Raw genomic sequence first — 16,810 nt, 5'->3', positions numbered from 1 at the left:
GTTTTTGACTGTTAACTGAGCTTTAAAGTCAACTTTTTAAGTGTTTTCTCATTTAAAAAGTACTTTTAAAATAACATTGGGGTTAATAACAAGAAATATTTTAATAGAACAAATTTACTAAAGAAAATCTTTAAGTACGAGTTAGCAAAGCTGCCTAAAAATATCACTATAAGAGTGATAAATAAGACAAATATAAACTAACATCCTGTTGTAATTTTATAGCTCCCATTTCATAAACTCAGTTCTACTCCTATCATAAAATATGCAAAAATGTCTTGATGCAGAATATGAACATCCTTATTGAGCATTCAGTTCAAAAAGCTTGTGCAAGTTTTCCTTCAGTACACTAGACTATTTTTATAACATGCAGTGAACTACTTCAGTGGCTCTTTTGTTGAAATTTTCCACAAAATTAGAACAAACACATTTGATACATCAACAGCACATTTCTAGAAATGCCTAGTTTTAAGTTCCCTGAGCATCCAATTGCAAAACTAATGTGAAACTAACCTAAATTATAATAGAATGTCTTCACATAATCCCTTAAAATTTCATTTTAAAAATCAACCTTTAAAACATATAAACCAAAGCTTGATACCAAATTAAGAGAATTTCACATTACTGAAAGATACAATGTACTAAAAATGAGTTCATTAGAAAAATCATGACAGGAAAAAGATTTTTTAATGAAAAATTGTCATAAAGAAATACATCATAAATATCATACATAGTCACCACAGGATACACACATACAAATGCTGGCAAACGAATTCTACTTTTGAGAATCCAACTAGTTTCCTTAGCCATTATTACTTACTTGAAGTGATCATTAAAAAGTAAACACAAAAAAAATAAGTAAATAAATAAAAAGTAAACAAAGTTATAAAACCATATGAACTGATTTTGCTACAGAAGCAATGTCATTCCTTTCTCCAAAAGACAAACTATTACCAAAACTTGATTAATTTCAGCACAGTACTTCTTGATAGCATGCTTCCTAGTTTACTCCCACCGCTAGAGTCACTCCAAACTTCTGTGCTAGTTTGTCTTTCTCTAACACTCTTAAATGTTCAGGTTGTGGGACACCTGGGTGGCTCAGCGGTTGAGCATCTGCCTTAGGCTCAGAGTGTGGTCCTGGAGTCCCAGGATCGAGTCTCATATCAAGCTCCCTGCAGGGAACCTGCTTCTCCCTCTGCCTGTGTCTCTACCTGTGTGTGTGTGTGTGTGTGTGTGTGTGTGTGTGTGTCTCATGAATAAATTAATAAAGTCCTAAAAAAAAAAAGTTCAGGTTGTATTTTTCAGTCTTCTTACTTACCCTACCCTTTTGTCTAGATAGTTCTCTTCATCACTAACGGCTTAAATAATCAGATAAAGATAATAATAATAATGGGTAACATTTATTGATTGCTTACTATATGTCAGGCACTATTCTAACCACTTAACAGGATTATTTTATTTAATTGTCAAAACAACGTCATGCTGCAAGCACTGTTAGTATCATCACCATTTTACAGAAGAAATAATAGGAGGTATAAGTAATTTGTCCAAAGTCGCTCAGTCAGAAAATATGTATTTGTGTACATACACAGATATAAATGTTCCTTAAAGCTTTGTAAAGTTTCTTTAGGGGCACCTGGGTGGCTCAGTTGGTTAAGTGTCTGCCTTCAGCTCAGGTCATGATCCCAGCAATCCTGGGATTGAGCCACATCCAGCTCCCTGCTCTGTGGGGAGCCTGCTTTTCTCCCTCCTCTCTCCTTCTGCTCTTCCCTCCTGCTCATGCTCTCTCTCGCTCTCTCACTCTCTCTCAAATAAATACATAAAATCTTTTTAAAAAATAAATAAAGTTTCTTTCTATAGGGCTGGAAGGCAGGCACAACAGACTCTCCTCTGTTGTTTGTTTTGTTTTGTTTTAAGTAGGCTCCATACCCAGCATGGAGCCCAACTCAGGGCCAGAGATCAAGACCTGAGCTGAAATCAGGAGTTGGATAATTACCCGCTTAAGCCACCCAGGCACCCCTAACCTATCCTCTATTCTTATGCAGTTAGACTATAATATATTAAACTAATAGTTTGTAGGATGGCCACAGAGAAGAGAGAAAGGTACTAGACTTTAAATTCCACAAACACTAGCTGCAAGTAACTCCAAATGACTTATTAGAGCAAAGGTCAGCAAACTTATTCTAAAAGGCAAGATAGTAAATATTTTAAACTCTGCAGCCACCCAGTCTATGCAGCAACTATTCAACTCTGTCATTTTTGTGTGACAGCAGCTATAGACAAATGGACATGGCCATATTCTAATAAAACTTTATTTACAACAGCTTGGACCAGGCCAGTCTGCCAACAATCTAAAGGCATACTGAATCTGGCGTGGAGGCAACCATGATATAGGCCTACAATATCAAGTTATGGCACACAGGGACTTCACTATTTTCCTTAAATAACCTACTGCAATTCAACTTTTGTACAATTGAATTTCACACAGAATAGATATTTAAAATCCAGATAAAATGTAACAGTTTCAGTTTTCAAAAAAAAAAAAAATCAGTCCATAAAACACGAACATAAAATTACTAACAAAGTAACATCAATTTATGACCTACTAAAATTAAATTTACCTTTGACAATTAATCACATAGAAAAGAAGCCTTTACTATTTCCTTTCAAGGCATAAGGTGTTCAAATTCACATAACTTGTAAAAGAAAATTCTACAAAGTAAAACTTTCTGCCTCATCTCTTCCCTCATTCACTAAGATTTTAGCGTCTGACTCTCTACCTTAACCATTTCTCCTCCAATTATTCTTAGCAACTTCAAGAGCCAGATATATTTTGTTCTACACTTCAGCCTATAAATTCCTTGATCAACTTTTTCACTCCTCAAAATCTTTTCCTACATTCCATCTCAATCACCATCTGCCATTGTCATACACTAACAGCTATAGTCATAGAGTACAAAAGATGACCCATTCAAAATAGAAAACTCCACTTAATTAACAAAAAAATTGAGGTATACTCCTATCTAATGTATATAGCATAATTAAAAACATATTGAAGATATGCATTCTTTAAATTTTTCAAGATTTTATTTTTAAGTAATCTCTATTTAAACATCGAGCTGGAACTATAATCCTAAAATCAAGAGACATGCTTTACCAACTGAGCCAGCCAGGTGCCCCATGTGCTTATTTTTTTAAACTAAGAAAATGTGATCCAAAGGAGGCCACCACCTTTATCTTGTCATTACCATTAACTACATCCTCCACAATCAATCTGACTCCCATCTCCCAGTTTTCTAGCTCATTTACTCATTAACAGAATCCCACCAACTATTCAACCTCTTTAGCATATCAAAATCATTATCCTCTTCACTTTTTCATTGACTATCCTATCTTTCATGTCCTTATATTCCTCCCTTTTCCATTTCATACTCCATGGTTCATCACTATCATCATTCCGGTGCATTCATGTTCCATTTCCTTGCCCTTCTTTCCCTCAGGTATATCTTCCTGACAAAATCCATCCCTGGTTAAATCCAACTCTGCCTAACCTATGCCTGCACCCAAACAAAGAACATAGCTGAATTAAAATTTGCAAGCTGGTGGTTGCATTCACTTTAAACTTAGGACCACAAAGTTAAGAAAGTCCTCAGCACTACTCATCAATCCTTCATTTCCCCAATTCTCATTCTGATAATTTAATACCTACTCTCTTCTCAATCTTTCGACACCTCTTTCTGTCACCTCTCTCTTGGCTGATGACCTCTAATATTATGTCCCTGAGAAAACAGAGGCCAAAAGAAAAGAATGTCCACACCCTCCTGCACCAAATCTACCAATTTACCTCCTTCTCTACTCATGTCATCTGCCTCCCTCCTTATAACAATGAATTGTCCCTGCCTCTACTTAAGTCCAACCTTTCCACTTGTGTACCAGATCCAGTTCCTGTTCTTTTAGTCAAGGACTTTGAATAAGAGAAGTTACCTGCTCTCCCAGCACATCATCAGCTTTTCCTTCTTTACTGACCATTTCCATCAGCATTCCAATATGATGTAATATCTTCCATGTGAAAGATATATCTTGACCCATTGTCCCTCTCCAGCTACTACCTAGTTCCCATGTTTGTAGCAAAATTTTCATGAAAAGTGTCTGCGCTGATCATATTCATCTTCTTTCCTCAAACCCAGTCTAATCATGTTTTTATCCCCACCTCTTTACTGAAACCATTTCTCAAAGTCACCAGTTCTTTTCTTTTCACCTTGCCAAATCAACAATCTCTCAACAGTATTTGACACAGTCAAATACCTCCTTCTTGATACATTCTGCACTCAGTTGCTTGGAGAGCACACTCTTCTAATCTTCCTCCTACTTTACTACTGCATGTTTTTCAGTCTTCTTTGCTGGCTCTTCCTCTTCTTCCCTACCTCTCTATATGTTGAAGTGAACCAAGGCTCAGTCCTAAATCTTCATAATCTATATTAACACCACAAAAGATTTCCTATAGTCCCATGGATATATATTCTATCTGTATACTAAGAGATTCCAAACTCTTCTCTTCCCTGACCTTGAGACTCTTAAAATTAACTGCTTAATTAAGATCTCCAGCTGGATGTCCCAAACTTTAAGAAAAGCAAAGCCAATTTTTTATTTCCCCTTTATGCCAAACCTTTTCTTCTCCAGGTGTTCCGCATCCATAGAATTAACATTACATTCACCAGCTTGTTTGGCAATCTCTCACTTTATATCACATCTAATCCATTATTAAGTCATGTCAACTATAATGTCAAAAAATTTATTTCCAGTGACACAGGTATTTACATTTGTCAAAACCTACTGAATTATATACACTTAAAATTGATGCATTTTATTGCATGCAAAAGTTTAAGTTGCACCTCAGTAAAGTGTGGTGGTAGTATATGTGTTACCTGAATATATCTGATCATTTCTCACCACCTCCACTACTACCTACTGCTACTCAGGCTACTGCCAATAGCCTTCTAACTAGTATTCCTGCTTCCATTTTCACACAAGACAATTCATATTCTACACAGCATCCAAAATAATCTTTTTAAAATGTAAATCATATTACATCATTTCCTTGCTCAAATTTCTCCAGTTGCTTTCTATACACTTAAAATCCAAAAGCCCTCAGCACAACCTCAAGGCCATGCATTAACTTACCCCTATCTACTTCTCAGGCCACACCTTTTTATCATCTACCTACCCCTTGTTCTAGACACAATGACCTTCCAGACACTCCTAATTAAAAAAAAAAAAAAAGCTTGTGTCCAATTGTTTTTTTAATGTACTTTAAAAGTAGGTTCTTTACATGAAAGGATGTACCTCTATCTCACTCCATTAAATGGCCAATAGAGAAATGCTTGCTTTAGCCATCCAAAGAAGTGGATTTGATTGAGTACTTATGAATGTAATTTGGCCTTCATAAACTCAAGTTAATATTTAAAGTACATGCAACATTCTAATGTCCAACTGGAAAGCTAAATTGGGATCAGTTAAAGAGAGTCTGGAATATCAGATTAAAGAGTTTATATTTTATCTAACAGGCCAGCATCACAAAGTTAAGCACTAGCAAGAGCTGGGTTTTGTTGTTGTTGTTGTTGTTGTTGTTTTTTGCTTTTCAAATCCTGAGATCACAAGGTTTGCAAAGAGGTGTGGAATAATAGAGAAAATGAGGAGTTACTTTAAGGGATACACATACACACACACACACACACACACATCTTGTATTATCTATTTTTAAAATAAATTATAATTAAATTAAATATATGTTTAAAAAAAAGGAATTGTTACATGACTTGGAAAGATTAGAAACAAATATGTTTGCCTTTCTGGGAGAAGTTTATAGTACTTTAAATACTTTTTTAATGCCATAACTGAGAATGAGATGAAATATAAAAACCTAAATAAAAATGTCCATATAGGTAGATGATAGAGACTCATATACAAAGTATAATATATACTCATCCATAATGGTTCACATCATATATTAGGTAGCTCCTACCAGAACTGAGTTCTGCAACCTAAATTATAACAACTTGCCAACTTTCAAGTAGTTTCCATAAATACCTGAATAACCACTGAGAGCTCATAAAATGGAAGACTCTCTCAGAATCTAAAAGCCTGCAAATGATAAAGGAACCAGGTAAGAAATAAACTAAGAAAAAAGCACAGTCTCTCTCTCAAACTCATCTCCAATGGCCAGTCTCATTACTTGCCAAGAGCTTCATCAAATACGTGATTAATAATTAAATGACTTTGCGACAACAATAAGAGTAGGATATAAATCCCTATTATCTCCAAAGTTGCTAGAGCCTTAACGTGGCAATCAAGGAGTGATGAGGAACAGGACCTCACGTTATAGTGCCCTTCTTTCAGATTAATGAAAGTCATTTTTGTTCCTGACCTAAGTTCTAGAACCACTACAACAAGAGAGAATCAGAAAGTTGACTCTGTTGAACTAAAGAAACTCACACCCTGTCAGTCAGAGCAAAGGTGAAATACTGTAAGACGCAACAGAAAAGAACTTTGAGAAAGCAAAAGCCCCAAATCCTCTAATCTATAGAATCCATCCTCTGATCAAAGGTAAAGTACTGTGAGTTTGCTCATGGCCTAGATCTAAAAAAATATCCATAAACCCTTACCTTCATCCTGTTATCTGTCATGTCCAGGCTCATACCCCATGGCCATGACAACAGAACATGGGAAACATTCTCCTCTCCGTAATCACAGAAAGAACACATTATCCCTTGAAAAACATCCTGATTCCCATGACCCTCTTCCATCAACACATGCCTGTCCTGAACCTCTCGACAAGAGTTTCATCTTCGTTCCTTGAGTTTTAAATTCATGCAGAAGTCAGTGTATTCTGAATATACTTTATCCTGGAGTCATGAATGGACACTTAGGGAAGTTGAAAGCATTATTTTAAAACACTGCTTCTTAACCTCCAATATGCATACTAAAATGCAGATTCTAACTCAGTAGGTCTAGGGCAGGGTCCAAGAGTCAGCAGTTCTAACAGGAGGTCCAAGGTGTTGCAAACGTTCCTGCTTCTCAGAAAACATTTAAGTAGCAGGGTTCTAAAAGGTAATGGAGGGGATCCCTGGGTGGCGCAGCGGTTTGGTGCCTGCCTTTGGCCCAGGGCGCAATCCTGGAGACCCGGGATCAAATCCCACGTTGGGCTCCTGGTGCATGGAGCCTGCTTCTCCCTCTGCCTGTGTCTCTGCCTCTCTCTCTCTCTCTCTCTCTCTCTCTCTATCATAAATAAATTAAAAAAAAAAAAAGAGCCAAATGGGCAATGGTAAAAGGTAATGGAACCTACATACACAGGTTACCTTCAAAGACACAATCCCAATGGAATGCTATCTGTTCTCTCTTTTTATAGTTTTTTCCTTCATCTCTATATCAGATCTATTTTTTTATCCTTTTGATACTTGGAATTTATCTTCCATGTTATTACTATAAAATTGGAAATTCTAGAACATCCAAATGCTTCTAGTGTTAAATCCATATCCTATCATAAAGATCTAATTTAATAGGTGTACCATAATGGCCATCCCAAAAAATGATCAATTCAACTATAACTGAGTTATATTATATATATACATATATAATATATAATTTATATATAATTGAGTTAATTTTTTTCTTGCTTTCATATTGAAATATATTAACAATAACTTACACACTTCTCAAGGAAAAAAAAATCAGCAATACTGCAAACTATGGGGAAGAAACTGATTTTGTAACCAAAGAATCCTCTGATATGTTCTATATCCCTTTTAAAAAGAGACTCAAGTTTAACCATCTTAAAGAATGATACTTCAGTATACTCTCAGTTAAAAAAAACTTGTAATGAGGATCTTCCTCATTTCCTCGTTTGGTTAGTGTACCCATTCTTCCAAAGCAGAAACCTGGGGGTCATCTAGACCTTTCCCTCTCTCTCACCCCCATCTTTCCAGACCCCTGACGAAAATGATCACCAGGTCCTATACATCTTGTGTCCTAAGTGTTCCTTCAGTCTATTCTCTCCATTACCTGCGTTCTGCCTTAGTCTAAGCCTTTTCTCTCACCTTACCTACTGCAACAGCAGGCAGCCATCACTGCCTCCAGTCACCCTTTTCACTATGATCCTTACTCCACACTATCATCCAAGTGATTTTTCCAAAATGCAAACCTAATGTATCTTCTCCTCAAAACCTTTCACTGTGTTCCTCTCCCCATCACCCACAGGATAAAATCCAAGCCACATACAGTAGTCCAAGCACATAACTTTCCATGATTGGAATCCTGCCTGCCTCTCTAACATCATATCCCACTGCACTACCCCCCATACTGCACCTTAAGCCCCATTATTAACAAATGACACTGCTTGAATTTCGTGCACATCCCATGTTATTTAACTCCCCCATACTTTTTGCATAGGCTGTGGCTGTCTAGAATATCCTTCATTTCTTTCCCCTTAACCTCCTGGCCAACTACTATGAATCTTTCAAAACCCAACTCAGATCCCAGGAAGCCATCCCAAGACCTTACCCTCTACCCTTAAAGAACTGTTTCCTCCACTATCAACTCTGTAAGTGGTAATGGCATTTCTTGGGCATTTACTGTGCCTCACACTGTTCCAAGCATTTTATATGCATTAACTCATTTGATCTTCACAATAACTTTTCCTATGAAATGGTACCATTTTTTTCTTTGGCAGATATGAAAACTAAATCCCAGAGAAGTAAAAAACCTGTCTGCAAGAATAACCAACTGTTAAATGATGGAGACATATTAAAATCATACATATTTGTACTATTGTACCTATCACAGTGAATTTATTTTCATGACTGTCATTAACCTGGACTGGGAGCTCCTCGAAGGTGGGGATTATGTCACACTCAATTCTAAAGCCACAATGCCTAGTGTAAAGTAGGTAATCAGTGCATGCATTTCTTGAATTGCATGTAAAATAACACTCCTAACAAGTAAGTCCAAGAGAAAAGTATTCAGAAACTAGTTTCCACCATTCAAATATGCTTTAAGAGTTCTAAAATAAAGTCATTTTTTTCATCTAATAAAAAATGATGTTAAAAAGAGAGGCAATACAGACAAGAGACAACAGTCCTTATGGACAATGAAATGGACTTATTTTTGCAGTAATACTACTTAAACACTGTGATAAATCAAAACCCAAAGGACTACTTGCTTAACATTAACTCTTTTTTCTCTTACTAAATAAGAATTGTTGCTTCCCATTCAAGACAGTGAAAAGAAAGCCCTAAATTTACTTTGCTCAAGTAGAAAGAAGCAAATCATAGGCCAGAACTACTAATTGCTTCCTTAAGTCTGGCCAAGAAATGTATCCCATTAGGCAATTAAAATAAAATACAGTTGCCTGACTAAGCATATAACAAAAGAATTTCTAAGGCTGTATGGACTGGCATTCCATTATTCAAATAATGAAAAATTATTTGTTTTAAGCCAAGAAAAATGAAAAGTCAAGAACAAAATAAAATAGATCACCACCACCCTGCAAGAATATAGATTTTCTCTAACTCTATCAAAACACATGATACAATCATACTTATGCACATGTTCGCAATTTTCAATAGCACTCCCTGTATCTCCTTCAAATTATAAAAAAAAATTAAAAGTAAAAAATAAAAGTTATGCCTAACACTAATGATGAAAGACCTCGAGACCAAATCTACTATACTTAGTAAGCTCTCACAGTGACAGTCCTCCGAGCCATAGTGAAGTGCAATAATTAAAACCCACAGGGATGGTACCAGCAGCAACAGTGCACACCACAATACTTGTTAGAGTCCTTGGTTCCCTGCCCAGCTTGTACACACTCTCTGCACTACAGAAAGGTGAACCTGCTGTCAGAAGCGGCAGACTTTAGGCCACAGCGAGTTCAGGCCACAGCAAACGCTTGACCCCAGGTATAGCTTACCATTTCTTGGTACACTCAACCATCAACTCCTGGTAGGAGGCCACAAACTGGAACTTGGATGCATGTTTTCCCACACGCTGCAGTCTCTTCCAAACTGAAGCCATGATGATCCGTCAACTGGAGCAGTTCTGGGTCCGCCAGACAGCGGCTTTAACAAAGCAGAGGGCCCAAAGCAGAGGAGCTTTGCATGTATGTCCTGTACTTTAGAAAAAAAAAAAAAAAAACTCAACTACAACTTGAAATGATGTTGGGGGTCCATAAGTCTTCTCCCTGTTTCACGGGGTAAATCCCATCTCAGATGAATGGCCCAGGCGAGAACAGTATGATACACAGGACAGGATGAATGAGAGGAGGTTCCCTCATGGAGACATCACCATTCCACCTCAGGGGGGGCTATATGCTGTGTATTCCGGAGGGCTGAAAAGCAAAACAAAGAGAGAAAAATATGAGAGAGAGGCATGGGGAGTGACTAACCACCCGTGTTAGATAACACTGCAACAGACAACCTCAGCTCTCCCCGCTGGTTCTTTTTTTTTTTTTTTTTTTTTCCCAAACAATGAAACAGAACACCAACCTCAAATGCCAGTAACATCAAGGATGCGAGCCATCAGGGGAGAAATTACGGTCCACGCCGAGGACCGTGGAGCAACAACACATCAGGTGATCAGCATCGACCGACCACCGAGAAACGCCAAGTCCGGGGCCCTACCTACCACCTCCTCCCCCCCCACCCCCACCCCTCCTCCGAGCATCGCGGAAGGGCGAGTAGAGCGGGAAAGTCTGGGGGATGCTGTTTCACGTCCACCGCCAGTCAGAGGGAGGAGTGGTAACATTTTAAAATAAACTTTGTTTTTCAGCCGATAATGAATAGCCTCCGGTCGCTTGGATATGCGCTTGGAACGCAGCGAGCAGCGAGGAGGAATGCCGTTGTTCGGTCGCAGGGGGGAACGGATGGGCACGGGGGAGTGGAGGGAAATCTCCCGGCCCCAGGCCACTCGGGCTCGCCACCTTCGCTGCCAACCGGAGGGAAGTGGAAACTCCTGCCTGGGCGCGCAGCACGGGCCGGCGGGGCGAGGGCACGCTGCGGGGGGCGCTGCCTCCCTCCGCCTCCCCAGGGGCACGGCCCGCCCGAGCCCGGACCCCCGGGCCGCCGCCGTCCCTGTCACCCGGCCGATGCCACAGACCCCAGCCCGCTCCGCGAGCCCCGGCCGCGCCGCACGCCCGCTCCCGCCCCCCTCCTCACACCTCTAATCCCGCTGTCGGGCGGGGTCTGGCCCGCTTCCCTCCTCAGCGCCGCTCCTCCGTCGCCGCCGCAGCAGCAGCCGCCGCCGCCGCCACCGAGTCCTCCATCCCCGCCGGAGCCACATGGAACAGCCGAGCCAGCCGCGGCGCTCGCGGGAGCCGGGGTCCGCGGCCCCTCAGGCGGACGGCGCGCCTCACGCCCGCCCCCTCCCGGACGGAGTCGCCCCGCGACCGGCCCCCACCCTACAAAACCCTGCCGGAGCCGCCGCTCAGAGCCCAGCACCCCCTCCCCCGCCTTCCTCCTCCGCCACCATCATCATTACCTCCCCCGCCGCGCCTCTCACACTAATCCTACCCACGGCGGCTCAGCCTCCGTCCGCCCCGCCGCCATTGGCCGGGCCCCGCGCGCGCCCCGCCCACCTCGGGGGCCGGGCCTTTCAGGGCTGGGGGCACCTCATTGGCCGAGTCGGATGCCCGTCAACGGAGGCTCCACCCCCTAGCTCTGAAGCCTTTTTTTTTTTCCCCCTCCCCTAGCAGGAACGCGGCGCACTGTCTACCCTTCTTTAAAAAAAAAAAAAAAAATTGGAGCCCGCCCCCAGGGACGATCCCGCCCACCCCTCTGATTGGCTGGCAGAGGGACACGGTAGGCGGGAGCAGTAGGGAGTGTTTATGGTGAACTGGAAGACGGTTGCTCACGGCGCCTGTCCGTCAAGGCGCGCTGGTGCCGGGCGGGGTTTCTGGCTGGGGTCCGTGCAAGCAGACCCGGCTGGCTGCGCTGCAGCTGCGGCCGGTGTGGCTGCTGGAGTTTTCTCTCCTGGGTTCTGCTCTCCCCACCCTAGGAGCTGGGTGCGCCTTCCCCTCCGCCACTAGCAACCAGTGTGTTTGCGCACACAGCCCTGGTGCCACCCGATTCCTCCTGGGCTCCTTCCCCTGACACGCTGAAGTCATGGCCCTGCCAACCCACGCCTGACATTCAGTCTGCTGGTCCTCAACGGGGTACGATAAGCTGAGCTGGAAAACTAAATGTTGACGGTGCAATTTCTTCTTGCTCTGATTCTTCAACATTTCTTTGAATCTTGGTTTCTTTTCCTCGCTCTGGTCTTCTTCTCCTTGTAAATGATTCCAGAGTGGCCGGCATAGCAAAAAGGTGGTTATAGGCAAAGCAGGGGATGAAATGACCTAAGGAGAGTGTGAGGGCAGGGGCTCTTAACCTTTTCAAAAGAGCCAAGGAGCCTTTTGAGAATAGGAGGAAAGCTATAAACACTAACCCAAGGAGGGTAATACATCCTATCATGAAACACGGAAATTTCCTTTTAATTTTAGGTAGATCGAAAAAGAAAGAAAGAAAAAAGAAAGAAAGAAGAAAGAAAGAAAGAAAGAAAGAAAGAAAGAAAGAAAGAAAGAAAGAAAGAAAGAAAGAAGAAAAGAAAGAAAAGAAAAAAAAGAAAGAAAAGGAAGGAAGGAAATAATTTTAGGTAGTTCGCAGACCTATTGGTGTAAGGAAGGCAGAAAATGATTTAGGGGAATAAGCAGAGTAAAGTGGAAAAGAGACTGAGGAGGAATGGTCAGAGAAGTAGGAGCACCTTATAAGCAATCAGCATAGAGTTTGAAAAAAGAGAGGGTAGCTAATGTGAAAAGAAAACAAGCGGGTGAGGTCCTGGAAACAATTAAGGGCCATTGTTAATCTTAGGAAGGATGGAGAGCAGAGTGCACGGACAAAGCTTGAAAGATATCAGGGTCTAGGGAAGGATTCTTTGAAGGACAGGGCAGGAAGGCAATGGTGAGAATTGATCACATCTATAGACACAAGAAGAGCGAGAGAAAGGAGAGAGAGATTGAAGAATCAGGAGAGATGGGGAGACAGACTGAAGGCTGGAATCCAGTATCTAATTATATTTCCACTTCCAATAAAGGAAGAGATTCTAATAATACCACAAGAACACAATGTGCATTTAACAGGAAAGGACATAGATATTGTTTATTTTGCTACAGTCTTAATTTTAAAATATTAAGATAACCATAATATTTATATTGATTCTTATTCTCCATGCATCTCAGAGTTCTCAAGTGTCCTTCCTGAGTGGTTTACTAAGTCACTACAACCTACAGCCATTATGATCTCATACAGTGATATATTCTGCATCATTAACAGACTTTAAGCGTATGGGTTTTTTTTTTAATGACTAATTTATAGAAATGGTCATATACTATTTTATAATCTAAGTTGCCCTTCAGGAACAACCCACGTATAAAAAACCATAGTTTTTTCTTTCTTTTTTTTTCTTTCTCTTTCTTTCTTTCTTTCTTTCTTTCTTTCTTTCTTTCTTTTTCGATCTACCTAAAATCAGGAGAGTTTTGCATCCTAATTATTACTGTTCTTCAGAACTTTTCGAACTTTCTTATGTGATCAACCTGGTTTCATTTAATACTCTTTCTCATCCTCAAAAAAAAAAAAGAATGAAAGGAAAAGAGAGAGGGGCTTTATTGTAAAGAAATTATCTTAAAAGCAATCAGTTTGGGGGTGCCTGCGTACCTCAGTCAGTTACATCCAACTCTTGGTTTTGGCTCAGCTTATAATCTCAGGGTTTGTGAAATCCGGCCCCACATCTGGCTCTGTGCTCAGTGGGGAGTCTGCTTGAGATTTTCTCTCTCTCTCCCTCTGCCTCTAGTCCTCCCCCAACACCAACCCCCTGAATGTGCTCTCTCTAAATAAATGTTAAAAAAAAACAAACCAACAATCAGTTTTAAATATATGTCTTTCTTTTGGGGAAGAAGAAGAGAAAGAACAAGGAGACGACAGAGTATATAGGAGCCCTGGAGAATCTTTCTCAAGAGACTGACAAAGTGTTGGGTTGTTTTTTTTTTTTTAAGATTTTATTTATTTATTCATGAGAGACACAGAGAGAAGCAGAGGGATAGGGAGAAGCAGGCAGGGAACCTGATGTGGGACTCGATCCTAGGACCTTGGAATCACAACCTGAACCAAAGGCAGATGCTCAACCACTGAGCCACCCAGGTGCCCAGGCAAAAAGTTTCTTATAAGACAGCTTTTCTTGGATGTAAACTCTTCTTTTTTAATTCTAGCCAGGTAGATAAGAAGAGACCAAGGTTCAAAATGAAGTAATTAATGGGGCACCTGGGTGGCTCAGTCGGTTAAATGTCTGACTCGATTTTGGTTCAGGTCATGATTTCAAGAACCTTGGATCAAGCTGCATGTCAGGCTCTCCACCCAGTGGGGAGTCTGCTTGTCTCCCTCTCCTCACTCTGTCTCTCTCTCCCTTTTTCAAATAAATAAATAATTCTTTTTAAAAAAATAAAAGAAATAATTAAGACTAGACCTTGACATTATTCTGCTGCTAAGCTCAAGTTCATAGGCTGGCTCCTTGAGTCTCCACCAGTTACTTCTTCTCTCATAACTTTTTTTTTAATAACTTGTCTGCTAACTAAATTTATTGAAGAATCTTCCATATCCACTATCTTATGATTTTTCATCTGCTTAGCTGAAAATTATTGAAAACAACTGAGTATTGATCATATAAATGCTATGAATAGTACATAAAAAATACAATCTCTATTCTGAAAAGAGTTTTCGGAAACAGCTACTCAACATGCATGCAAGAAAATAACACAAATTACGTAACCTCTCTGAGTCTCAGCTTCTTATTCTGTCAAACAAATATCCATGCCTGCCTTTCTGGGATGTTGAGAAGATGAAAGATACGTAGGTAAAGTACTTGATACATAGTAAAGTTAATAAATGTTTATTAATAATACACACCATTGTGTTTGTTTCATAAACAGTCAAGAGGAAAACAACCAGACCTGCAAGAATACTTGGGCAATACTTAGTTGCTACTAAAAATAGCTACCTCAGGACTAAAGAAAAAGTGCATTGAACATTATTCCTCTTCCCCTGACTCAGTGATTACCAAGAATGGAAAACCAATATGGTTATGTGGACTCAAAATTTTATAATAATTACTAGTATTCATTTACCTTCAATCCTCATGACCACTTTTCACACTATATATTAGCTGAGATCTTTAGGCCCCCTTCTTTCTACCTACCAGTGTATACATCCTTCTGACCCTCTCCCCTTCCACAGGGGAACTGCACTTCAAACCCTTTCTATCCCCTGTTTACTCAGGTCTTGATTTATCATTTCCTTCCATCTCAGGCTTACTCTGCATGTAATAGACCTGTGGATGTATGTTACTTTGATGGTGCTGTTCATTTGACCCAATTGTTGAGTACAAAATTGTATAGGTGTCTTACTTAACAGAAGATTCAACATTTAAAATAATTTCAAAAAAAAATAATTTCAACTTTTGCTTTTAAATATCATCAAGCTCACAGTGAAGATAGACTATGAAGTGGAAAATGCCTTCCCAAAACTTTCAATCTTCTTTGCCATGACAATTTTGAAATTATAGAAATTATTTTCCACACAGCAGCTTTGCTAGTAACTGTTTCAGAAACCTTCAAAATGGAGATTCTAGTCTATGAAATGCAACCAAAGGCTTGAATTATTATCATTCCTAGTGATAAAAATGTTTATATTTAGGTTTTACAGTTTTTGCAGTAAAAATTGTCAGGGTATTATTGCAGGATTTAACTACTAATAGAACTTATCTGTGCCTTAGTCATAGTAATGAGATTTACTCCCAATAATAGCACTGCAGACTTTTGCATTGTTTTCCAGTTACCATAGCAGTTAGACTATATACAACATTACTGCAATTTTTAACTGCTAATGAAATTATTTCTCTTTTAAAAAGATTTATTTATTTATTTGAGAGAGAGAAACAGCATGAGGGGAGGGGCAGAGGGAAAGGGAAAATCTCAAGCAGGCCCTATGCCAAGTATGGAGACCAGTAAGGGGCTTGATCTCATGACCCTGAGATCATGACCTGAGCCAAAATCAAGAGTCACTCACTACTGAGCCACCCAGCCAACCCAAAATTATTTCTTTTAAGCCCATAGTAAACAAATTTACTCCTAGCAATCCTACAGCAATTCTTATGTCCAAAAAAAAAAAAACAAACAAAACAAAACAACACTATGGGAGGCTAATACTTTAAAAATACTAACTGATGCTTTCTGTAGTAGTTATTTGTTCAGGTACCTCTTTTTATCCTATGGCCTTTCTCTTCCTAGACCCCACCCTAATACACTCTCAGCGTCAAACCTATCTTCATGTAGGCTGGTCTTTGCTCATTGTTTCAGCAAAGGAATATAACAGAATGCAGAGAAATGGGCAATTTCCCTCTGGTTTTTGAGTTTCAAAATCCTAGCCCTTTAGGGAGTCTCTCCTTTAAGAGATCCACACTGTTCAGTATGATAACCTCTAGCCCCAAGTGACTATTGAACATTCAAAATATGTCTAGTTCAAATTGAGATGTGCTGTAAGTATAAAATACACACCAATTTCAAAGACTTAGCATATAAAATAAGAATGGAATATATCTTATTAATAATTTTTATATTGATTATATGTTGAAATTATAATATTTTTAATATATTGGGTTAAATAAAAGACATAGCAAATGAATTCCACCTGTTACTTTGCTTTTTTAATGTGACTGCAGGAAAAATTTAAATTATACA

At 39.7% G+C, this 16,810-nt stretch overlaps 1 protein-coding gene across 4 annotated transcripts in view; it reads right to left on the bottom strand.

The window, feature by feature from the left end:
- The window catches only part of EHBP1 (EH domain binding protein 1), a 315,930-nt gene extending 304,348 nt beyond the window's left edge, over positions 1-11,582 (bottom strand). For 2 of the 4 annotated variants that reach the window (XM_055328017.1, XM_055328021.1), the window contains exons 1-2: positions 11,207-11,418; positions 9,962-10,378 (exon numbers count right to left, since the gene is read on the bottom strand). In XM_055328017.1, the coding sequence (XP_055183992.1) occupies positions 9,962-10,065 (104 nt within the window). In that variant the 5' untranslated portion in view covers positions 10,066-10,378; positions 11,207-11,418. Of the gene's footprint in view, positions 1-9,961; positions 10,379-11,206; positions 11,419-11,526 lie in introns of those variants that run through there. The other 2 variants (XM_055328018.1, XM_055328020.1) reach the window with 2 other exon arrangements.
- Between the last annotated feature and the right edge of the window lie 5,228 nt (positions 11,583-16,810).

The sequence above is a fragment of the Nyctereutes procyonoides genome, unplaced genomic scaffold (genome assembly GCF_905146905.1).
Source record: "Nyctereutes procyonoides isolate TBG_1078 unplaced genomic scaffold, NYPRO_anot_genome, whole genome shotgun sequence".
Taxonomy (NCBI): Eukaryota; Metazoa; Chordata; class Mammalia; order Carnivora; family Canidae; genus Nyctereutes; species Nyctereutes procyonoides.
The sequence above is the reverse complement of the archived record's forward strand: the minus strand, read 5'-3'. Positions and strand labels throughout refer to the sequence as shown.